Here is a 24417-nt window from a genome sequence, read left to right as displayed (position 1 = left end):
AAACAGCAAGCTATAGCTTGCTTTTTGAAAAGCGATCATTTTAAATTTTTGAGAAAATGATTTTAATCGATCAGAAAAAATAGATAATCACTACAAACCTGGTCGCACGATTTATAAATGCGTATTTGTTGAGATATTGGCAAAAAAGTTGCGTGTGATTGTGATTTTAGTGGGAATAACAGGAAAGGAAATGAAACATGGGATGTTGATACTTTGAAATACAATTCAATTTTAGCAATATTTATGCAAATACTTTAACCTATAACCCTAGGAAATGTTGCTGATTCTAATAACATTTGTACCTGAAATTCATTTTTGTAATACATATCTCTTTAAATTGATAAAATTTTAATTAGTCAATTTTATTCACTGTAAACGATAGAGTAATATGAATAAATTGGAATGAACACAATGAATTACACTTTTTATCTAATATTGCATTATTTCTCTTAATCACGTTTACAACCAAGCAATTCTGTCAGATATCTTTTTAAATAATGAATTTTGAATAATTCATTGTTTCTGTAATTAATAATTGTGCAATATTGTTTCCATAAATGAATGAAGAATTTATTAATACATTGCACTTCCACAGATGCACCCTTTTGTTGTACTTAACCTATATAGAAATATGTCAAAGAATTCCAATGAGTACTATTCATAGGCGCATTGGTTTTTCATAAATTGTTAATTTATTCCATTTTCACCGTTTGAAATTAATGATTTTGAAAGTTTATCGTAAAGAAAGATAAATTAGTAGAAATCTAATAGATTGGGTGTCAGAAATATTTTTTCTTGTGCCGAAATTGGCTGTTATTGTTGATGTTGAAACCGAGAACATGATGGGCAACTTCAATGTGTATTAAGTTAGGCCGTGGACAACTTTAGATTGTACTTATTTTCACAACTACTGTACAGTTTCCGATGAAACTCTGCAAAACTCTGTCGGTCATCAAGATGAAATTCGGAGAATCGGAAAAAATGTGCAAATTCTGAGAGAATTGATTGTCATCAAAAATCTGGTATCTGTGTTTTTTAATTTCATAGTGTCACTGGCTTTCTGGTCAGAAAATTGACTACAGTTTAAATTAAGAGAACAGATGATACAAAGAAACTGAAGTGTTGTCGATCAAAGTGTTTTAATTATATTTGCTCACATTGATCGGTGTATCTATTTCATTCGAGGCATGAATGTTTTCAAAACGTTGCCACAATTTCTGCGTTACTGTACTGAATGGAAGTTGGAATTTTCCAACTTTGGCTTTGGGTAATGTGTAGTTGGTACAGGAATTTGTGCCACTGTTGCAAACTTTGCTTGTAACTGAGATCTTTGACACGTCGATCGTTGCAGGAACATGAAGAGCAGCATTTCTGAGCAGTTGCAGTCTGTGGCAATTTTGTCATTATTTGGAGATTATTTGTGTTTGGTATTTATGATGCCAATAAGAACGACGAACGACGGTTTCATCGTTTTGCCTGACACAATTAATTTTCCACTGTTCATCCTAGATATGCAAAAGTTAATGAACTTTTATGAACTTGAGCAGTGTGCAGTTCCAGTTCCCACTGAAGCATTGAATTGTATTACTGCTGTATGGTCGGTCATATGGCTAATCATGGTCCGGCTTATGGTTTGAGCAAAGAAATACAACTCAAAGTACTGCTTCAATTTGCATTACCTTTACATTCAATAATTCAACATTTTTCAGAATCAAGCCCGCTTCGATCTGAATGAAGCACGTCAAATATTATCATGGGTTGTGCAAGTGACTGGGATTTCTTTGCCACTTGATCCTCACAACACGGATGAGAATGACATTGCTGAAACTCTTAAAGACGGCACTCAACTTTGCGCGTAAGATATATCAGCATGGCTGTTGTTGATTTCTCCATTAACTTATCAGTTATCGGTTGTCTGAATTGAACTAACGAATAAAAAAATAATTCTTTGATAATATCACAGTATACAGAAACTGAAATGACCGTTCCTTTTTAACTAATATCATTGATGTAATATCCAATTATTAATTGCTCTGCTTTTTCAGTTGAAAAATTTTACTTTTCTTCTATACTGAAATTTCCGGAACTTTGATCATGATAACCATCATTCAAACGCAAACAGTACATACTGATGAAACGACTTTCTTGCCTAGGGTAGTGTTTTGTAAAAAAAAAGTGTAATGTTACTGGAAAATCGTTATTCTAAATAACCGAACTGCTAAATCTTCTTTTCTGAATTGCTTCCAGATTGGCTGAAAAAGTTATGGGCTCAGGAAGTATCCAGTACAATCGTCGACCAAAAATGCCATTTCACATGGTGCGTACGTAAAACAGTTTTTGTTTTCAATTAAAATGATAAACAATTTTAGATGGAAAATATTGCAAATTTTCTGAGCGCTGCTCGCAAACTTGGAATACCAGAAATTACTTGTTTCCAAACTGTAGATTTATATGAACGCAAGCACATGTACAAAGTGTTCGAAACGTTGAGGTGGTTCGCTGCAGCTGTAAGTTATGCTCAACGTTCCTTATGCATAAAGTAGAATATAGTAAAAAACGCGATAAATTCGTTTAAACATAATTTCCTTTATAAATGAATATGCTTAATTAGTGAAAATTCAAACATCAAATGTCTTCAATGAGACTTGGTTCATTTCATAAAATGTCCTCATACATTTGAAAAAAAATTACATCTTATATAAGCTGAAAAAAGAACATCTTTTAAAATAATTATAATCACCCTCATTTGTAGATAATGTTCATTTTTAACATTAGAAGTAAAAACCAAAAAAACACTTACAAATCAAATTACAGGCAATGAAAAAGCAGGCACCAGTGCCAGTTGCAAAATTTGCATACAAGCTGTCTGATAAAAATCCAAGATATTTCAAACCCGAAATCGTTACTCAAGCAAAACTGTACATACCAATGCAGTATGGTAGCAATAAAGGTGCATCACAGAAAGGCATGCGACCGTACGGAGCTCAAAGGCAAATAATACTAAATGGAAAATAATTACGCTCCAAAACATTCCAAAAGTGTATTCCATTCATATACATATGTACATATGATCAATGCTCGTTCTCGCACACACATATATATATATATATATATATATATATATATATATATATATATATATATATCAGAGGCTATGCAGATGAAAATAATCTCTTTGTATGAGATCAAGTTACAATAAACTACTGATTACATCGAACGCTTTACTGTTTGTTTGTTGTAAATGGTAGCGATCGTAACAGAAGTAAAAAGTGCAGCCAATAAACAAACTATTGAAGTGGTCAAGCATTCTTTCCATCTGACTCATTCATTCTGTCGGCTTCCTCGAGGTAGCTGAAGCTTGAAGTCAATGGATTAAAACCGGCTGGTGCATTTATATTCATGTAGGACAAATCATTCGATGAATTTTCATTCTGCCCAAACCAAGGTCGTACAATAGGGCTATATCTGAATATAGTTTGAGCATTTCCATGCATAACATTGTGATGTGACGACCTGGCCAAAATATTTTCCTGCTTCTCGTTCTGCTTTGCACATTCCAAAACAAGTCGCAACTCTTCCAAATCATCAATAGTGTTCAACTGTATGGCATCAAACGGTGTACTTTCCACAGGCTCAAATTCTTCAATTGCATCAACATCTAACTGACATTCTGGTGATCTTTCAACAACGGAACTTTTCAAATCGTTAGATCTGGTCGGCTCTAACACCTTCGAATAGCTGATACAAAAAAAACAAAGCAAAGTTGATTAAAAATAAATATCAGTTATAAAAATTGCATCTATGCCAAAACAAATACCTCGGAAATGGTACATGAAGACCTTTAAAATCAGGCAAACTGCGACACCGCGTCATTTCTGACGAAAAAGCCGAATCACTGCAACCCGGTCCATTTTGCTGCTGCAACAGTGCTGGGCAAACATACCCGGTTCCTTCAGCAGCTAATTCACTGCACAGTATCCGTTTCTCAAGTTCAAAATTAACCTGTACATTTCATTTAAAAGAGAAAAGCTCCATTACCATATTGCACAAAAATTCTTACAAGCTATTAAAATACTGCAATTTACATTTTAATAATAACGATATTTTAATCAAAAAATTACACTGCAACTCAACTAGTAAGCAATTATTACACTGGAAAATAATTGCTCAGAAAAAACAAACGCAATAAACTGCAAACACCCTTACGTCTCTTTCCAGCAATTCTGTTTTCAACTTCACCTCCGGCTCACAATCACCTAATGGAAGCGACGGAATAGGTGCAAATCGATCGTTCAACTTAAACGGAATGTCGTTCAAATAATCTTAAATTTAAAAAATATACAAATAAAAAATGTTTCAAATATACAAATGCATTTTCGAATGATCTAATGCTTTGTATTATTATACAAAAAATACATATTCCGCAAAACTGTACACGTTTTCAACCTGATTGATTTACAGTTGCAGTGGTTGAAAGGTATGCTCTTAAAACAATATATAACTTTTTCTTTATTTGCAAATATTTACAATCAAATATTCACATACAACAATAAAATAATCAAATGTGACAAACAAGAGATGCAACAGTGTAATCGAAAAATTAAACTTACTGTACTGTAGAATGCTTGCTTTATTCGATGACCAAAGTACTGAACTTCGCATTAAATTTAGCTTTTCCTTATTAGACATTTCAACTGTTTTTAGCGGCAAGAAGTTTCCAAACGAAACGCAGAGAACAGGCAACAAATTAACTGCTCAAAGTTCGTTGCTAGAATACGGTAAAAGATTTTACAACAATCAAAAATATATGAACAAGTGAAAAGCAAATAAATATACGAAAAGCGTATCCTAAATTTATGACAAAAGGCTATTTCTATTAATACAAAAAACCAGAAATGCAAAAAAAATATTTTAAGAAACAGCCGACTACTTCGTGTACATCTTAAAATTAAACAATGCATAAATTCTCGTGAACTGTTGATTGTGCCCTGTTGTGAAACAAATTTTCACAGTTTCAACTTATTACATAATTAACTGCATTCATTTATTAAATAAAATATACAAAGTATGCAACAAAATAAATCGATCGTACTATCATATGCTGTATTATTCTTAACTTATACACAGCAAGAATGGATTTATTGAAAAACAAAAGTTAAACAATAATTCATCGTTTCATTCCTTCACTTGTATTTGTTTTGAAAAATACTTTAATGACTGTTAAGCAGTTCGAATTATTTACAAGCTGTCATATCATTTAAGCTAAGCATGACAAAAACAGCATAAATGAAAACAAAACAAAACAAAACAGTTCTGACAGACCAGAGTATCCGTTTTGAATCACTGGTTAAAAGAAAATCTCCTACTGGCAAAACAGTTAAGTTACAAACATGGAAAATTCTGGACTGTAAAATTGACCAAAACATTACAATTACCTAAATACTGCATTAAATTTCACCCGGAATAGTAATAAAATATCTAATTTTCATTGTATGCGCTATTTTAAACTGTTGTTATAAAATAATACATAATCAGGCTTATTCAGTTAAAAGAAAAACAAAACGTTCAAGCAATAAAATTTAGGCACTGTTGGAAATAAATTTCATAAGCTTACTCAGCGGAAATGTAAGACACCTTCCTAAAGCAAAAGCACTGTTTAGAAACTTTGATCTCATGCAGGACGGCTGTAGAAACATTAGAAAATCCTCTTATTGTAACATTATTCACATTCGATGAACTGCTTGCTCACTCAATATTGAAAATTCTCTTTCAGAGCAAAACAACCGGACAGAACAAAAACAAACATTACTGTACATAATGTAAGTTAATGATAATCAAGTTTTTATTTTATATATGTTTCTTGTTTCTTATTTTACAAATAATGCGGGTCAAAAAATTGTCAATTAAAAAGAATTTAAATTTAATAAATATAACGTAATGTTTTCATTAATAATATCTTATAATACTGCTTACTGTAAAAAAACTATTTTTTGAACTGCTATCTGCTTAATTATCTTAATTTATTCTAAAGATAAATTACTATTTATAATAGCTGAACTGAAATAAAATGCTTGTAAATAAGTAAATTAAAAATTTGTCACTTCTTTTTTTTCAATTTCAGGCATGTGCTAAAATTATTCTGTGATGCAATCGGTGTATGCACTGATTGCAAAAAGAGCAAATTAGTCTGAAATAAAAATGCACCTTTTCAAATGGAATTACTGCTACAGTTAGACAGTTTATGAAATTTAAATTCTGGAACGGCTATACATCGCATGTACCACAGCCTTTTGGAAAAAGCTTGTTGAATTAAATAATCATTCACGCAAACCATTCCACGCTTACCATTTTCTTTGTCATTTGAACTTTCAAAAGTTTGTGCATTTTTTATAATTTGCGACGGGCGTGTGACAAATTATAAAAATCTTTTATCTTCTCGGCAAATTCGCCTGTGGGCATTCAGAATAAATATGACGCAAAATTACGACTGAAATGTAAAATGGTAGCAGGAGGATGGGTAGGGGGGGGGAGGGAGAAGGGGGGAAATTTTCCTCAGCAACACCCACATTAGTTGGGAGAAATTTATTTCAAAGAACAAACACAACGGACCTTCAACTGATGCCGATCAAAGTACAAATTTTCGGTTCGCATATTCAAATTCGCCATAACATCCATCATCAGCTCATTGCTCGAGGCTAACGAAGTAAAATTCAGAGCAAAACAAAACAGCTTCAGGAATAATAATTGGACAACAACTGCTTTCCTGAACTGCAACAGAGATAATAACAATTCAACGGGATGACAACAAAAACCAGTGTCGTTCAACTTGTTGTAGTTTTGCTTTTTTTAAACGTTTTTCCGACTTTTCTCTAACGGTGAAAGCAGCATGCAGGCAAGCAACTTGGAGAACTGGATGGGAGAGAAAAGGCGGCAAATGGAGGAGGAGGCTAAAAAGTAATGACCACATAAATGAGATAATGAAGAAAAAACAGTCATTGAACTGGTTGATTATCAAATTTTCAAAACGTAAATGAGCGAAAACAACAAATCGGCAATGGAGATAACACCAACGAGATGTTTCATCGAATCGACTATAATCAAACGATGAGCAGACTGTCGCACGAAGAGGTCAATGACAAGCAGCAAAGGCACACTGCGATGACACGTTACCATTCCTTCGACTGTCTTAAAGTTAAAATAACAAATAATTAGCAAGATAAAAATATACATATATTAAAAGTTGTGATCAGTGTGTGTTTCAGCTTACCGATGATCGGCAATTGACAATGTCGTTGACGGTCAACTCTCGCAGATTTTTCCAACCGAACTTGACCAAATAGTTCACAATATCCACTTTTGTAATTATATTCAGCACCGTTTCTTCTTCAGCTTCGTTGACTTGCACAACCGGCAGACAAGATATGCGATTGTTGAGCAGCACATGCAACACGTCGCTAACCGTATCTTCACCTTTGGCACGATGCACATTTTCCCAGGTTCCAAATTTAAAATGATCCAACGGCTTGTACATATCCTGAGGAAGCGGCAGGGTGGAGAGCTAAAATCAAACAGACAAAATTTAAATTTGTTCCACACGTTCTCTCCTCCAATTAGCACTCTCGGTCGAATCAACTGAAACAGAGAACAAAAAACTACTCCTGCACAACTGTGTGCAGTAGCGGCAGCAAATGACACAACTTTGCACAACGTACGTATTGATGCAGAAATTTCAAGATGCTCCACATGGATAGCATGTACATGAAATTTCCCGAATACGTGTCAGTAATTGGAATTCTATGCAAACGCGATGAACTCAACAGAGTGATGGCTTCGATCAGTCTAGAAAAGAAAAAAATAATAATAAAAAACAACATGAGCAACGACATGAGTACATGAACGCGAAATCAACGAAATTTACAAGAGAGAAACTTCGAAGATCGGTTGCAAAAACAAAGTACAAGAAACACGTACTTGGCATTCGAGTGAAGAGTAACCATAGCATCCAGATTTGGACAATAAGCACTTTTCACCGGATCAGACATCCACGACTTCAACGAGCGATCAAGCCAACAACGATAATCGTCGTTATTGTTCAACATGACACCCAGCAAATTGGTCAACGTCATCACACCAACGTTAGAATGGCGATCAGAGTCCCAAATCAACGCAGACAACGCACCGCTGCCCAACATTGCAACCAACGTTTGATGAATCTGCCATCATTCAAACATCGAATAAGTACGAAAAGCCAGTGAACAAATGAATCAAATTTTAAAAACGAAATATGAACACTTATTTTAACTTTTCATCACCACTTACTGTCAAATTGGTATCAAGACTGACAATTAATCCTTGTTTTGGCATCAAATCGAAACAACTGAACATTGACAAAATTTTCGTCAACGGTCTCTCATCAGTATCTAAAATATTTTTCATTACACGGCTGTCAAGAACAGATTTTGCACAAAAATGATAATTCTATTTACAAATCAATCAGTAACAACTTACTAAGTCTTCCGACAACTTCAGTCACATTGGGTCGTGACATTTTTCGCAAAACCAAATACTGCTAAAATTTATCAATCACATCAAATCAAATTAAATCAAATCAAATACAAATAAATAAATAAATATTTTAAAGTATTTTCAAAACAGAATAAACTCGGTCTACTTCTTTTTTCACATTTCATTCTTAAATTTGTCTAACGTAACCAAAAGAAAATGGAATCTACACAGCTAGCAGCTAAAGCACAATTAGTTTGGGGAAAGATAGCAAACAATTTTCAAGTATAAAAGGTCAGATGTGAATAGAAAAATGACTAGATGAATAAAATTAATGCGAAAAACACGATCGTAAAGTGATAAAAAGAGCTAGTCAGAGGTTTTTAATGATTGTTATTTTCGAATTTACATTTATTTATTTAGCCTGAAATCCATTTTCCCTTTTCAATATTCAGTTGCAGGTTCATGTTCACAGAAACGAGCACCTGTCGCCTTGCAATCAATTTGCATCAATTACTCTATCAATCGACCGACGGTCGACCAACAATGACAATAATTCAGCCCAGAGTTGATTAATTAAACAAGCAAGCACTTTTCTCTAAATGTGCGCTAATTCTGTGCAACCGGAACTCTGCAAACAACCGAGATATGCTGTGTGTGTGTGTGCGCTCGCTCGCTAGCGCAGCAGTGTTCAGCTTTCCAAGGATATTTTTCCAAATGGATTCATCATCAGTGGTGTAACATCAATTTACCCGATGGACTCCATTAACGCCTATGCCTGATGATCAAAATATGCGAGGGCAGAAATTGGAACTTTCTATTCTATTAAACTGAAATTATCACATGACAAACTTAACACTGACTGATAAACAACCATTTTGAATATTGAATGTAGACACAATAATGATGTATACCAACAAAGCTTATGTTATCCAAATTTACCATAAAAAGAAAAAAAAACTAACTGCTGCTGTTCACTTGAGATACTAGATTAAAAAAGGAATTTGTCAAAATCAAATATCTGCTATTTAATAAAAATTAGTATATTATAGTGAAAAGGTAAAACATTGAAAAGTAAAAATGAACACTTGCCGATGCCTCAGATCTGGAACGACGACGCAACAGTGGCAAAATGTCTCCTCCTCCTCCTCCTCCTCCTTCTTCTGCTTCCTGAACTGCAGAATGCTGACTCTTCATCGACGGCTCCATGACGGAATCTTCATCTACAATGCTCATTTTGTGCATCAGATTTGTCGACGCATCTACAACTGATGCAATGGAATGGTCTTCGGTCGGTGTAGATTCTGAACGAGTTCTCTGACGGAAACGATGGAAAAAGCTCCCAAAATTCGACGACGGACTTCGCAATGTTTCCACTTGATTCGATCCCATATGGCTGTTCTCAGTTGCATCGACCGAACTCGTGTTTCTCAGTGCGTTTGCATTGGTTCCTGTTTTGTTCAAATCTTCTTTCTCTGGCGTTGCATCTTTGCTTCGAAAACGCCACAAAAAATGATTCGATCGCTGAGAAGTCTTCAAAGAAAACATAATTAAGCAAAATCAAAATTAAAGGAAAATCATCCATTCTCTGTCTCTTTGTTTGTGCGTGTGTGTGTTTGTCAGGATATATATATATCACTTACAACTAAGCTTAATTCAATCACAGTCAACAATGTCAACAATATCGACTAGTCCTGTCAAAAACATCACCAACTATTATACTGTTCATATGCATAATATGCAGTAAAGCTAGATATTGTACAAGTGAAACAGATAGTAAAAATAACAACAATGCTAAAAGTAACAAGCAGCAATGAAAAATATACATTTATAGTAAATAATCAAAGAAAAAAGAAGAAAACCTAGTAATGAAATAAACAAAAAAAAGGTAAGTCTGCATTTTCATTTCAACTTCTCATTTTCTCATTATAAATCTTGCGAACAAGGAAGAGGATGCTAATTCACATGACATTAACAGACAATTTCTGCGAAGCATAAATTTATTTAATAATAACAATCGGCGCCATGAAGAAGCACAGTCAAACAACGGTCAATAGCTAACAGCATGTTGAACATCAAATGACAAATAAAAATCAATATATTTCTCCAATTTGAATTATGACATCCGTATGAAAAGCATACGACAATAAATAAAGAAAAAATACTTTCCCTTTGACGTATTTATATTAAAAAAATATGCATAACTCCTTTTTTTCTTTGAAATTAAAATTATCAGCATACTGTAAAAAAATATTAAAAAAATAAAATTATTTGCACTTCAACGTTGCAACTCATATGAGTCAGAAAACACTATTTCCAACGTGAACAGAACGTGAACTTGCATCAAGGAAAAAGATAAATCAAACTCAACACATTGCGAATCATCATCTCAACTGATCATCTTCATACTACACGTAAATATGCAAAATTGACTACAAAAAATAAAATCTGCTTAACAAGAGATAACAGTGGGGTTGACAGAATGAAAAAACTTTACCATTTTTATCACATACAACGAAAAGCAAGAGTTGACATAATGTTCCATGTTCAATTTTCACCAATTTTATTTAATGTTCTTTTTTCTCAAACGAAACACATAAATCAACAGTAGTTGAACGCCCAAAGCAACATGTTTTGAACAACTGAAGAAAGTGAGAAGCAGCAGTGTGCTTGTGTGTCAAAAGGTTGCTACTTTATGAACGACATTGGCGGAATAAAAATTCAAGAAAAAAAAGAAAGAAAAACATCTACAGTATACCTTAAAGGCCAGCGTTCAAAATATTTTTATAAAAGCTTTTGTGATGTGAGCTCACTACGTAGGCTGTAGAAAAAGTTGCAAACAGGTCGTATACTTTTGTAGGAGAAAAAAGTACACCGATGCCAAAAGGTAAAAGATAGAAAAAAAAACAAACTGCCAATATTTCATCTCTGCAAGCCACAAGAAGCAAGCGTACACAGAATGCCTACATGCTTATTGGGTGGTCGGTCGGTCGGTCGGTGGTTGAAATGGTCACAACAACAGCAACAGTGCCAAGAAATGAAAATGCTATTTATTTATTTATTTATTTTTTGATTTGCATCAATGACGATCAATATTGTACCTGTGTGGTTGTAACAGGATGACTGAGAGAGAAGTTTCAAATCCAAAGTGAACAACAAATATTTTAAATGGAAATAAATCATTATTGTTCATTTCAAATTGGCCCGTCATTTTTGCTACACAATTCGTTCATTTCATGATTGAGAATATTTAAAGAAAAAAGAATTATCGCCGCTGTAAACAAACAAAAACGATCCATGATGACTGTTTTGTTTACGACAAGCAGAAACTGAACTGAACAAAAAAAACTGTTTGAACTTTCAAAAGCATCGCATACTGTAGTGATAGCAGTAGCAGTTCAGCATGGATGTTGTTGTTTACAACGTTTTCGTTTGCACTTAGCTTCAAGGTGGAAGAGAGAGAAGCTGTTAAAATTTGGCAACACGCACACGGAATAGATAAATAAAAATAATGAGCCGCGTACTCGCAGCAGCTTTAGGTCAGTTTAGAGAAATGCTAAATTTCTGCTGTGAAAATTGTCACCGGATGCTCACGCGGGATGCTCAGTTTTTTGTCATCCTGTCCATCCTTAGTTATGATCTCGAATAAATTTATAAGTTCAAGTGTTCACTATAATTAAGCTGCAAAAAACTGGAATACTCACCTCTTCAGGAGACTTGTCCGGATTTTTGCAGCTACTGTGACGTGGTGATGAAGATTTAAGCGTCTGTTCAGATCCATCGGCTTCGGCTAATTTCTCGTCATTTTGTCCACTGAATGTGCGCTTTTTGGGTTTAATCTTTTCCATCAGATTACTGTGGTTGTGTTTGTTGTTGTCACCGTTGGAGTTCATCTTGTTTAACAAAGCAGAGTCAGATTTCAATCTATAAGAATAAAAAAAAGTCATCTGTAAACAACAACAACAACAACAAACAAACAAACAAACAAAAAGCAAGCGAAGAAGCGCGATTTCTTCATTTTATATTTTAAACGATGATAAATAAATAAATAAATAAATAAATAAAAAGAAAAGAAAACCAGAAATAAGCGAAGTTCAAGTTTGGCTGTCGGTCGAACATGATTTATTGCTGTTCGACATTAAGATTCAGCTCTACATGATAAATAACAAAACAACAATGCAAAATGCAAATCTGCCGTTGTTGTCGGTGCTCTCTGTTTTGCAAGCCGAAACAAACTGGATAAAATTTAAATAAAAAAAAACCAACCAACTGATATGAAAATTGTTGCAACGTTTCGTCGGTGGGTTTTGCTCTTCGACAACGGTATTTTTTCTCTTTGCTCAAATTTTTCCTTCGCTTATTTTATGCACCATACACTGGACTATTGTGTGAACCGAATTTTGCTGAACAACAATGATGGCTAAAAGAACATTCCATTTCCAGTTTAAAGATTGTTGTTCAGCCTGAATGAAATGAAACTGCACATACACACAAATATATATAGATATATGCATATATACAATTTTTAAACGAAAATATCTATCCAAAGTCGAACATTCATCATCCAACACGGATGTTTCGATCAACAATGAAACAAATATGCAGAAAAAATTCAAATGCTTGCTTGACAGCATGAATACAAAAACAAACAATCAGTAAATTTCGGTATAGAAAAGAATAATGAAAAACAAATCATCAACCAATCGATCAATTAATTATTCATTCAGTTCCATTCAACGTTGGGCTAAATTTGGAAAACCTTGCGGCAACAGTTTAACATGATAAAAGCGCTTGCTTATTTATAGCACGTTTACGACCTTATCTCGATCTAGCTTTTCCACTTGGACGTGTCGATTGACGTGAAAATTTTTCATCCCGAATAAAATCTAATTATGTCGACCAATTTAATCTGTTGATGAAATAACAAATAACTGAGACGTTGGATATGCAAGCACAGAGGTGAAAGCACGCGGGCGTTGGCGATTTCGCGAGCTAACGCAACCTGCCACATGGCCACTACGGTAAAGTGACGCAATACAGTATGGCCGCTGTAAAATGAAACTTGTCCATCAGATTGGAACAAACTTATCCCCAGATATCTTATCATGTTGTAAGGTGAAAATTTTCCATTCAACAATGTTTCTTCAAACAAAAATCGAGATCAAATCATTTGTTCCACGTTTCGTTTCAAATGATCACATTCGACAAAAATTCACATACCAATTTATGAATGCTCTGCGTCAATCATACACGAAAAGAAATTTAAATTTCACGATTAAATGCATATTCATCATCATTTCCAAGCATCATTTTCAATCGTATCCAATAAAACGTTAAAAATCCAAACGTTCAATTTTAACGCTATTTCCAAACACACTGCCTTACCAACTTTGTTGACAAACGTTTTTTCTTTTATTAACAACCAACCAGCAATTATGCAAAGATAACTTGCACTTTTGTCGACAAATCATTATTGCCATTATCTTTGAACAAAATTTCACAACATCAATTCATTATTCATGCAAGTAGAGGAAATATTTTCCCAATTTCTGACCAGTTCAATAACTTCAATGAAACAGAAACTAACAATTAAATTTGAATAATTCAAATTGTATTCTCACAATTAGTGCTGTACAAATGAAAATCAACATTGAAAAGTTCCAAACTGAACGTCAGCATCGAATCGAAATACCAAGCAAATCAACATTAAATGAAACTTTATGAAAAGTTTGAAAAATACAAAAGTAATCATTAGGAATGAATTCAAAAAAATATAAAAAACACTGATTTTCGCATGTTAAATAAATAAATAAATATATGGATCAACAAGTTATTTGCTTAAGTTGATATGGATTTTGAATGAATAAAATATTTAACACTGTCAAGGAAAGCTACTGCAAAAACAAAAATTCAACTAATCATCATTAGAATGGAAATTCAAATTTTTGACAACAAGGAAATTGAAAAAAACATAAAATAAACACGTCACAAACAAAATATAAGAATAAATTCTTTTTTTGTTAAAAATAATCTTGATACAAACAGCTTACTATTCCTATCTTGTGAACTATTTAAAATAACAGCAATGATAAACTTGCGTAATTCATTAATTTTAAAATGCTTCACTGAAAGTAAAATAAAAAAATTATACTTTTCATAATTAATGAATATTTTTTAATATTCAAATTGAAATAAAACAAAAACAAATAAATAAATTACCTGCACATTACTATACGATAGACGTGGAATAAAAAATAATGTAATGTGTCTTTTTCAAAACTGTCGTTCATTGCACAATTAGTGATGCTGAATTATTTGAAAACGGCTGCTTTCACAAAATGCTAATCTATCAGCTTTGAAAGCAAGCAGTACTTGTGGAAACGTCTATTAAGATGCAAAAAAACCAAATAATTGATCGACAGACATAAAAATGTTCCAATTACACCAGTGCAAGTATACAAAATAATCGAAAATTTGATTTGAAATAATAAAACAAAACAACATTCTTGTTGGAGAAAATAATACGACAAACAGTATTCAGTGGGAGTTGGTTTTAAATGAGAAAATTTGAAATTATTTCTTAATCAAGGCAATTTTCGATTTGATATCATAACCAAATCGCTTTTGCCTCAAATTTTTCACACAAGAGCAATATCATTAATAATGAAATCTGACAACGCAAATCGCACTCCATTACCAGGCAAATAATTGTATGAGAAAAGCAGTCACACTCGGTATTCATTTCCATTTGGCAATCTTTGCAAAATAGGATTAAGCAACATAAAACTTTCATTTTCGGAGAATTTATACATACGTATATATATATTTTTTTACTTATACAACCCATTTTCGATCAAAGATTTTTCACGCAAAAAATTTCAAGTTCAATGCTTGTCATTTAATTGCATCAATATTTTATCGCAAAATTACAACTCAAATACATCTGCTGTTATCAAATCAAATCAAATCAAATCAAATCACCATACTAAAATACCAGAAAACAAACATACCGATTTTGAAAGATCGAAAGTCTTTAATAAAAGATTTTGAATAGTAGTTTGTCGCTCTGTCGTGAAAAATAATAGCAAACAATTGAAAACTCCAAAAATATACGATTGCGGTGATAAACTGTAAAATACAATCTTTTATCTTTACATTAGCTTACCTATTCAAAGTCAGCCTGATCATTAACGATGTTTACACATATGAGCATTTTCATTTTAAATTGTTCACCATTAATTTTAATTTATTTTTAAAAAATGTTGAAAAAAAATATGAATCATAAAATAAAAATTCAAAGTACATTGCATTTATCAGTGTAACAAAAATGAATATTCTTGGCCAAATATTCAACAATACTAAATATATAATTATATTAATTGCTTATTAAAAATTTATTTCACCTCAGAATATTTAAAGAAAAAAATATTTTCTTTAAACAAGAAACAATAATATCACTACAAAAATGTAAAAATGCATAACTTGAATTCTTTAATACTGTAACTATTTCTAAAAAATTATACATGCGTTCAGATTGTATATTTACTGTAAATAAGTTCTAATGATTGATAAATTTAAATTAACATATTTTATAAATTGATACAATTACAGTATCAATGCTGTTTGACGTTAGCAATGAAAAAAAGTTTCTTAAAACATTACATTTGTAACGCCCGACAATCTTTGTAATTAAATTACATGTAAATATGCATAATGGCCAGTGTGAAGTATGAAAAGAGAATTAAATCAAAATTCTGCCTTAATAAGTGAAACTGTATGCGCAAATTTATTCGTGAAAACAAAAAGGAAAATAACCTTCACAGTTGAAATACATATCAACAATACGTCAGTAGGTTAGTAAAAGCTTATTTCTTCGCTGTTATAATTTTCAAGTTGATATACGTTTGAAAGAAATCAGAAGCGAACGGGAAGTGTAAAATCCAACAATTTTCAACCGAACGGAGAAGAGTATTTTTTTTCTATCCAGATGCACTGAAATGATGTAAAGTGGAATTGGAATTTAAACAACTTCAAACACGTTCGAAAGTTTGTATAAAAATAAAATATAAATATGCCGTTGCTCGATAAATTGAAATTACAAATATGAAAGAATGTTTGCAGAAAAAGAAAACATATGTATATACATATATAAAGAATTTGTTTCCACTCGATTGAATGCACTTGTTGAGGAGAGAAGAAAACGGAGCAATAAAATTGGAGAATATGAAATATTTAAAGCTGATTTACTTGACAAAGTTATTCAAAGTAGTTGGTTGCGAAAAGTACGAAATGATCAAGAACACGTGATGAACAAGCTCGTCTATCAAAACACTGAACAACAAAAAAAATACCAACACTGGTTGTGTAAAAAAGAAAATCGAAAACCAACAATTTACACTCATTATAAATTTCTATTAAAATTCCTACTAAGTTTTATTTCGCATATATTTTATTTAAAAAATGGATATCAAATATTTTTGCACACTTCTATTGTTGAATGATCAACATGTAAAAGTGCAAAAAGACAACTTCAAGGATTCTTCAAGGATGACAACTAAATAAAATCTACTATGTAAAAATGGACAATCAATTTTGTATTTTCATTTAAATACATCTCAATAATATATTTTCAATAACATCACTTGTCAACTGTACAACTGCCCCTTGTCAGCAATGATCAGAATAACCAACAACTTTTGTGCGTCTCATAGAACAAAAACATGACACTAAAAATTTTACAATGCATAACACTAAAAAATTCGAAAAAATATTTCATAGTCAACATCTCTGTGAAGTATTAATAATTTTCAATTTGTATAAAACAAAAAAAAATCAAAATTGAACTTTACCTTCAATTTTCGGACAGTTTGTTCTTCGTTTGTGGACTTCGTGAATTTGTACCTGAACGCATCTGATCCATACTTTAACTTTTTTCTTATAATCGTATTATGAATATTATAAATAGTAAATAAGGTTCTATTATTACAAAAGAAATTCTAATTAGCATGTAAGTAATTTTGGTTTTCTTTCTTCTGGACAACGTACGTTATGAGACAAATGTTCAACATCAATCAATCAATGCGTACAATCACATTTAAAGATAAAATAGCAACTGAAAAATGATTCTGCTACGCATAATGATGACGTTTTTTTATTTATAACTGAAACACATTTGGAAAGCAAGTTTATCATTTCGATTTAAATCATCTGAATGCTTATCGCTTCAAGGCGACAAATTTGTTTTCCACTGCAGCAGATGAACACGTGCCAAAACATTTCACAAAACAACACTTTTACGTGCATCAAATTCTGTTCAGCTTGTTGCCAAATTTCACATCTGCATATGCATATACATATATATAAGTATATAACAAATGAAAATTTTTGCAATTAACTGTCCGTTGCAATCAAATAAAGTGTTAATAAAGACAAAAAGAATTAAAATCAACAAACAAATATATATTATGATTCAAAGTGCAAAAAAAGTCAAAAACAGCAAAAAGAAAAAAAACATCACAATAATAATGATAATAATTTAGGGTATCCAACAGATATTATAAATCTTAATAATATGAGCGCAAAGGAGAAATTTGTTAAAATTGTAAGCATTAGATCAAAGAAACTCACTTGCCACATGTGAAATGCTGCTATCAAGAAGTAGAAAAAGAAACAGGCAAGCGTTCGTTCGTTGTATCAATAATAATAATAATGATGGAAACAAACATCACATTAGAAATTTACAACGATGATGACGATCACTTAACGACAAATCTGATCAAAACACTGTCAACCCTAACCAGCATGAATCACATTCAAATGAAAATGTCAATATTGCATAAAATTAAATGGAACGCTTTCAAATTTCGTTTTATTTCATTTCATCCATAACACACAATTCATCGTCCGTTGTGCGGCTGAATGACAGCATAAAACGCCATTGCCATCAATGCCATGAACACTGTGACCAGAAAGTGAATAATCAACAAAATCCAAGACGAAATACCATAATACTGCATAAGTAGACTGAAATCAAAATTTCAATTATCAAAATTACCTCAACATTCAACGTCAAACAATATAATATATATATATATACTCTTTCAAAAATGCTTTAAAAACGGCAAAAGTCAAAATCGACCGTAGGGCTATTTTCATAAATGTCGGAATTTCCCGACGTGTCCATAACCACAGAAAAGTAGCTAACGCTACGTAATAAACCTGAACAACAAATTCTCTCGTATATTGTTCGGCGAAGAAAATTAATTTCAAAATATATTTCATACCAAATTGTAGTTTGATTCCAGACACATTTGAATATATTTCCAACTGAAAGTTGTTCCACGAGCACCTGTCCAAAACGGTACAACACGTGTAGCCAAACTGTCAGCAGATGACCAACCAAGACCTGCAGCCAAGAATCTAGCGTCGCCTTTGCCAGACCAGTTACGATTAATAACGACATAAAGACCAATGACATCCAAAACATCTACCATTGCTTTCATAAGTTCCTTAAAAAAGGATTCCAAAGAATTACATCTACATGTAAAAGACAATTTATAAATAAATTATACAGGAAATGGATGAAATTGAACGCCTTCTTGATCTGTGGTTGGAAAAAAGGTAGCTAAAATAAGCATTTTTATAAGCTGCGTCAAGAAATATCCAAAACCTGCGGCTACGCATTTTCTTTTGCTGCAGTATTCTGCCCTAAAAAGAAATAATATTTTTCATTTTTATAACTGTCAACAAAAAACACTTTACTTCTTAATTTTTTTAAATCACTCTTAATAATTAATAATTTCATTTACTCAAATTAAAAAAAGTTATATTGTAATAGCAAAACTGTAATTCAATTCACAACTACTAAAACAAAAATTAAAACACCAGTCACTTTAATATTTAACATTGAAGTGTGCTACTGAATTAGCTTGAAAAAAAATTTTTATATAGATATGTGAAAATCTTAGTTTAATGCTATTTATCTTTTCATGAATACTAAATTTGCACTTCGTTCGACGTAAAACTGAAGCAAATTCTCCAATAAAAACAGTTTCACAGTTCTATTCAAATAGTTAAAGGCTTAACATAACAAATTGCTATAATAATCATAGAAATAAAACTGCACTGTTTTGAAATAACTTTTCCTGGAAATATTCTTCACTTTAGCAATTAATCATTATAAAACGCATGATTCAACAACCAGAAAAAAATGATTTCTTCCATCTTTGCAAGCATTAATGTCTAATTAAGTAACATTCATTACAGATGACACTCACTCAATATCAATCAATCGCAGAACAAAGATGTTAAAAAAACAAACTACGTTGAAACACTTATCTTAATTAATTCTGTTCGAAAAAGAAACCATGTAATGAATCAATTGATCATTAAAACTACAGATATCAATATATCATAAAATGACTTATCAGATAAGTTCCAGAAAATATCATACACACTTATATATAATAATACAGTTCAACATTCCGCCTCATAAGAACAGAAACTACTCACAGGCCAGTGCAGCGGTAGCATATTGCAAATGGAGCAAAAGTTAACACAAGACAATTCAATAAATGATAAAATGTCATAAAAAAGGCAGTTTATTTGGAAAACTAAACTTATATGTTCTTACTGTAGAAAAGAAAAATCAAGCATTAAGAAATAATTTTCATTTTCATAGTAAGAATTACATCGTCTCTTTGCAAAAATTATAATATTTTTTGTATGGTAAAAATTGAATAATTTTAAAATGTCATGAAAGTAAAATGAAATATATTGTACCTGTTCAATAATATTCCAATAATGCAATTTTTAATTACCGTCTTTCCATCATATTACGTAAAATATTTTATTGTAATAAATTAGAATTTACTTTTTTTATTCATAATTAAATTTGGTTTTGAAACTTTAAAAGTATGAAATTTTTGAAGTTTATTTGATGCATTGTTATAATATATAACTACGCTGTAACTAAAATTTTTGCAATTTGTAAAAAAAGTTACTTCCATTTTTGACAAAATGTAACATAACTTTTATAACAATTCGTATGTTTTAAGCAACATTACATATATAATTATTTATTTAATAGAATGCAACAGAATTTAAGTGAAATTTACACATAAAAATAAATTTCAGATGCAATTGGAAATGATCATTTGGGCAAATTTGAAGAGATTCAAAACTCTAATCGAAATGAATTCTAATCGAAAGGAGTTTTACTAGTAATTCTGAAGAAAAATTTAGATGTATTAAAATACAATATCTATAATGTTTTAGAATTACTGAACATGTAATGTGATGTTGCGTTTTTTTCTAAAAAAAGAGCATTCTTAATATAATCAAAAAATTCAGGAAATTTCAAAATAGCTGTGTGCTCAGCTTTTGGAAATGTCTTTACATGCACATCGTGTTCTTGTTCTTTTACCCAATCCATACAAGCAGCTAAAGATCGTATACCAACTGTCCCATCACCATCACCGTTAATTTCTATTGGTTGGCTGTCAGGAAATTTTCCTTTCCCGTATACAAGACGTTCAGCTGTAGGAATATCGACACCGTACAAACAGTGAAGCTAAAATTAAATGCAAATATTCACCTCGAAACATACATTAACCGTCATCCTTATGCAGATCACCTCTACACCTGGTGCTTTTAAGTCTTCCAAAAGACGGCGAGTATTTTTATACATACTCCATCCTTTCTTGAAACCAATATCGTTGAAAAATTCTTTGTAATCATATGCAGTGTAATTTCGACTGACGGTTGTCACCAATACTTCATCTGCACTCCACAGCTTTGTACTTGGTAACAGAAAAGCGGAACTTGTCATTGATCGCTGTTCTTTTCGAATTGTTAATGGATTTAAAACTAACTTCCATTGATCAAGATTATACCCTAAAAATTGTATATAGCATAAATTTATTTTAAAATGCCAAATATATTCTGATGTCATTCATGTTGATATAATTCATAGGCAAGCCATTTCATAATTGCTGGCATTTACCGGAAGCAAATGCTTTCAGAATTTTTACTGATCCTCCATATGGCGCAGACACACTGACGTGTGATTTAATAAATTTCGCTTTCCATGCCTAACAAATAAAATAATTGCATCATTTTCTTTACATAAATAAATGAATAGCAATTTCCGCATACCGGTGATTGTAAATTAAAAAAGTATAATAGATACAGATTGCCGAGACTGTGCCCAATAGTAACAACCTTGCTATTTCCGTTCGAATAATAAGTCTCTTCTATTAAAGATTTTAAATTTTCAAAGTATTCAGTGTTGTGATCTATTTTAAAATAAAAAAAACAAATGCAAAAGTGCATTTTTTGTCAACAGTCTATCAATTTATACTTGGGGCTTTTCTGAAGTCATACGGTGCTGCTCGAACGTCTACTCCTCGAGTGTAGCCCCAAGTGACCAGTTTATTAATAAGTTTTGAAAAATAATCACCATAACCAACTCCGCTTGGATCTATGAATTCAACAGTAGTTGTATTTCCCCATCCTGGTACTCTAATGTCAACTCCAGGGCTGTTTGACGTTTTTCCCGTTATTTCATCATATTCCAACCTTGCAAAAAAAACTATTACAATGAAAGCATGAAATAAAAAGCTTTTACCTCATATTATCTACCCAACAGTCCAAAACAAATGGTACAAGTAATTCTAAGTTTAACCACAGTGTAAAATAATCATTAGTTTTCTTTTGACAAAAATAATGCACAGTTTCTGTTTTGTTTAAACGGGCTTCCAGTTGGTTGCCTCCATCACCTGGAACTGTAAAAGGATTTTTACATATTTCTTTCAAGAAATGATAAAAAGTTACCTATAATTACAGGTGAACGACGTGAAACTTTTCTTTGAAATGGCTTCGCATATAAAACTACTGCTGTCACAAGAAAATACACAAAATAATATTTGAACTGTTTAACCACCATTACTTTGATACTTTCATGCAAAGTATTAGTTTAGGAAGTGCTTTCCACGAAAAGCCCTTATCAGAGATTCAGTTTCCTTTACCTCTTTTTCGTGCAAGAAAAATAATACCTATATATATATAAATCTGAAACCATCAACAACTTGAACATTATGAAAAGACGCAGCTGTCATGGAATGCTATTTTTATAACGAAAGTGCAGCTGTTCATTGCCTTCAAATGTGCAAATGAACATCTTCAATGCGAATGCCATTTGAAAAAACTGAAAATATAAACAAACTTTTAGTATTCAAAAATGGCATATTGAATGAACATTAAAAAAACTATGCTTTCCCACTATTTATTACTATTTATTAATTTTATTTTATCGTAAACATTGAATTTCAAAACGTTTGCTCACTTAAGCTTAAAATTTTACTGAAAATATAAAGTAAAAGTATTATCTTTTCAAAAAATTGATCTTATATTATATTTAATTCATTTAATCTATGTCAAATACAATTTATGAGTTTCAACAGCAGTACAGCAACTGCGCGCATAACCTTGACTTTTACAATTCTTGTATGGTATATTTTTGGTATATTCAATGATAATGACAGAAAATGAAGTTGATGAAATGTCTAAAAATTAAAAATGGAAATTAATTAAACATCTTATCTGTATCATCGAGTTTAGCTTTAATAAAACTTTCCTCTGTTTTCAGTTCACATACAATCTGAAATGCAGGTTATCAGTAACATCAGACAGGTGGTTGAATTGTTTAACATGAATATTGATACCTATTTTGTAGTTGTGATGCTAAATAAGCTCCAGGTAAACTAATTAAACGTCCCTTTTCTGTTTAGCATATGGTGCATCCTTATTGACAGAAATATAGTCAAGTTATAAACAAAAACTGGTTTTCTTAATTATTATGACAATTAAAGTAAGCATGCATAAATAGGAACTGCGCAAATAAAGAACCCCATGCTAGAATTGACAATGTTTCGAACGGTTAAATTATTTTGTTACTTTATCAACATTTTCACCCTGCAAGAATTTATTTATAAAATTGGTATGCATTATTCAAATATTTTAAAGCCATCTACACTTTTTTTCATATTATTCATAATTTTAATTTCACCACTGATAAATTTTTAATAAGAAAAGATTAGAAGGATTTTTGAAAAAATTGAGGAAAATTTTGCCACTGAAAATCCGCATTATTAAGAAGTTATGTTTATAATGTACTTGATGAAAGAATAATTGGAAGAATTAGAATTCTCATTTAAGCGTTAATATATTTACCCAAAATTAATTTTGCTTTTGTGGCATCAGAAAAGTGAAAATCACGAATCACTAACTTTGCGATAGTAATTTATATTTTTGCATTTGATAATAGTTGACATAATCATGCTAATGTAAATATTGATTTTACTTTCAAATACATTCAGTTTATATGAAAAACTATTCATAAATTACTTACCAATTATTCATTAATATATATTTCATGTAGCTCACTCTTCTAATGCAACAAATGTTGCATTAACAAATAGCAAAATTTCGTGACAGAGACTATTCGAAAAATATTTTTCAAAATCCAATAAATCAGATTATATTCAATTTTTAGCAGTTTCTGCAAACCCCTATTTATTATCGAATGAAGATATTTATTCACCGTGGAAAATATGGCCAAAGAGCATCTTTTTACCTGGGAGTTACCCTTTCATGCACAGAACAGACACAAATTATATTTTGCCAAAACCATTTTTAACAAAATTTTCAAATGGAATTGCAACAGGCAGTAGTCGCATACAGTTTCTTAGAGGAAATTTAAAAATTCCCAATCTTCGACAAGGAGCAATATGGGATTTTAATGGGCAATTACGCGCCGGCCCTACTTTGGCTCATTTTAATCATGATAATGAAGTTCAACCCAGAAATCCATTGAATCTTTCACCTAAAGCGAAAAGTATTCTTGAAAATGATCCT

At 31.7% G+C, this 24417-nt stretch overlaps 5 protein-coding genes across 5 annotated transcripts; all 5 read right to left on the bottom strand.

The window, feature by feature from the left end:
- Window positions 1–1830: 1830 nt before the first annotated feature.
- Tsp_08046 (putative pyruvate formate-lyase activating enzyme) lies at window positions 1831–3059 on the bottom strand. Its single transcript, XM_003373400.1, has 6 exons — window positions 3020–3059; window positions 2927–2983; window positions 2797–2866; window positions 2692–2703; window positions 2429–2527; window positions 1831–1915 (listed from the first exon to the last, which is right to left on the bottom strand). The coding sequence occupies exons 1-6, from the start codon at window positions 3057–3059 to the stop codon at window positions 1831–1833; spliced, it is 363 nt and encodes a 120-aa protein (XP_003373448.1).
- A 240-nt stretch (window positions 3060–3299) lies between these two features.
- On the bottom strand, window positions 3300–10050 carry Tsp_08045 (putative CBS domain pair). The gene is made up of 9 exons (XM_003373399.1): window positions 9693–10050; window positions 8320–8420; window positions 7972–8213; window positions 7713–7839; window positions 7268–7558; window positions 7072–7185; window positions 6610–6768; window positions 3818–4002; window positions 3300–3738 (listed from the first exon to the last, which is right to left on the bottom strand). Exons 1-9 carry the CDS (start codon window positions 10048–10050, stop codon window positions 3300–3302), a joined length of 2016 nt encoding a protein of 671 aa, XP_003373447.1.
- A 2008-nt stretch (window positions 10051–12058) lies between these two features.
- Tsp_08044 (conserved hypothetical protein) lies at window positions 12059–12395 on the bottom strand. Its single transcript, XM_003373398.1, has 2 exons — window positions 12207–12395; window positions 12059–12142 (listed from the first exon to the last, which is right to left on the bottom strand). Exons 1-2 carry the CDS (start codon window positions 12393–12395, stop codon window positions 12059–12061), a joined length of 273 nt encoding a protein of 90 aa, XP_003373446.1.
- A 245-nt stretch (window positions 12396–12640) lies between these two features.
- On the bottom strand, window positions 12641–16336 carry Tsp_08043 (hypothetical protein). Its single transcript, XM_003373397.1, has 8 exons — window positions 16318–16336; window positions 16026–16047; window positions 15513–15630; window positions 14826–14886; window positions 14546–14627; window positions 14057–14084; window positions 13435–13550; window positions 12641–12737 (listed from the first exon to the last, which is right to left on the bottom strand). Exons 1-8 carry the CDS (start codon window positions 16334–16336, stop codon window positions 12641–12643), a joined length of 543 nt encoding a protein of 180 aa, XP_003373445.1.
- Window positions 16337–18375: 2039 nt separating this feature from the next.
- On the bottom strand, window positions 18376–22447 carry Tsp_08042 (phosphatidylcholine-sterol acyltransferase). The gene is made up of 13 exons (XM_003373396.1): window positions 22336–22447; window positions 22130–22286; window positions 21863–22080; window positions 21658–21755; window positions 21506–21593; window positions 21116–21396; window positions 20900–21073; window positions 20785–20814; window positions 20463–20472; window positions 19407–19429; window positions 19172–19209; window positions 18786–19038; window positions 18376–18525 (listed from the first exon to the last, which is right to left on the bottom strand). The coding sequence occupies exons 1-13, from the start codon at window positions 22445–22447 to the stop codon at window positions 18376–18378; spliced, it is 1632 nt and encodes a 543-aa protein (XP_003373444.1).
- Window positions 22448–24417: the final 1970 nt, after the last annotated feature.

The sequence above is a fragment of the Trichinella spiralis genome, assembly GCF_000181795.1.
Source record: "Trichinella spiralis strain ISS 195 chromosome Unknown Scfld6, whole genome shotgun sequence".
Taxonomy (NCBI): domain Eukaryota; kingdom Metazoa; phylum Nematoda; class Enoplea; order Trichinellida; family Trichinellidae; genus Trichinella; species Trichinella spiralis.
This window is presented reverse-complemented; position numbering and strand designations above follow the sequence as displayed.

What these genes read in the sequence shown, in the direction of transcription:
- Tsp_08046 (XM_003373400.1), bottom strand. Translation starts at nt 3,059, where the DNA reads ATGTATATGAATGGAATACACTTTTGGAATGTTTTGGAGC. An exon ending in ATTGCTACCATACTGCATTG is followed by an intron (nt 2,867 to 2,926) that starts GTATGTACAGTT and finishes GATTTTTATCAG; the next exon opens with ACAGCTTGTATGCAAATTTT. An exon ending in AATCTACAGTTTGGAAACAA is followed by an intron (nt 1,916 to 2,428) that starts GTAATTTCTGGT and finishes AGTTCAATTCAG; the next exon opens with ACAACCGATAACTGATAAGT.
- Tsp_08045 (XM_003373399.1), bottom strand. Translation starts at nt 10,050, where the DNA reads ATGTTTTCTTTGAAGACTTCTCAGCGATCGAATCATTTTTTGTGGCGT. An exon ending in GTCTTGATACCAATTTGACA is followed by an intron (nt 8,214 to 8,319) that starts GTAAGTGGTGAT and finishes GAATGATGGCAG; the next exon opens with ATTCATCAAACGTTGGTTGC. An exon ending in CTTCATGTACCATTTCCGAG is followed by an intron (nt 3,739 to 3,817) that starts GTATTTGTTTTG and finishes TTTTTGTATCAG; the next exon opens with CTATTCGAAGGTGTTAGAGC.
- Tsp_08044 (XM_003373398.1), bottom strand. Translation starts at nt 12,395, where the DNA reads ATGAACTCCAACGGTGACAACAACAAACACAACCACAGTAATCTGATG. An exon ending in CGGACAAGTCTCCTGAAGAG is followed by an intron (nt 12,143 to 12,206) that starts GTGAGTATTCCA and finishes AATTTATTCGAG; the next exon opens with ATCATAACTAAGGATGGACA.
- Tsp_08043 (XM_003373397.1), bottom strand. An exon ending in AGCATTTTGTGAAAGCAGCC is followed by an intron (nt 14,628 to 14,825) that starts GTTTTCAAATAA and finishes TTTTACTTTCAG; the next exon opens with TGAAGCATTTTAAAATTAAT. An exon ending in CAAGATAGGAATAGTAAGCT is followed by an intron (nt 14,085 to 14,545) that starts GTTTGTATCAAG and finishes TTTAATTGTTAG; the next exon opens with TTTCTGTTTCATTGAAGTTA.
- Tsp_08042 (XM_003373396.1), bottom strand. Translation starts at nt 22,447, where the DNA reads ATGGTGGTTAAACAGTTCAAATATTATTTTGTGTATTTTCTTGTGACA. An exon ending in TGTTGGGTAGATAATATGAG is followed by an intron (nt 22,081 to 22,129) that starts GTAAAAGCTTTT and finishes TTTTTTTGCAAG; the next exon opens with GTTGGAATATGATGAAATAA. An exon ending in AAGAAAATGCGTAGCCGCAG is followed by an intron (nt 19,039 to 19,171) that starts GTTTTGGATATT and finishes TTTTACATGTAG; the next exon opens with ATGTAATTCTTTGGAATCCT.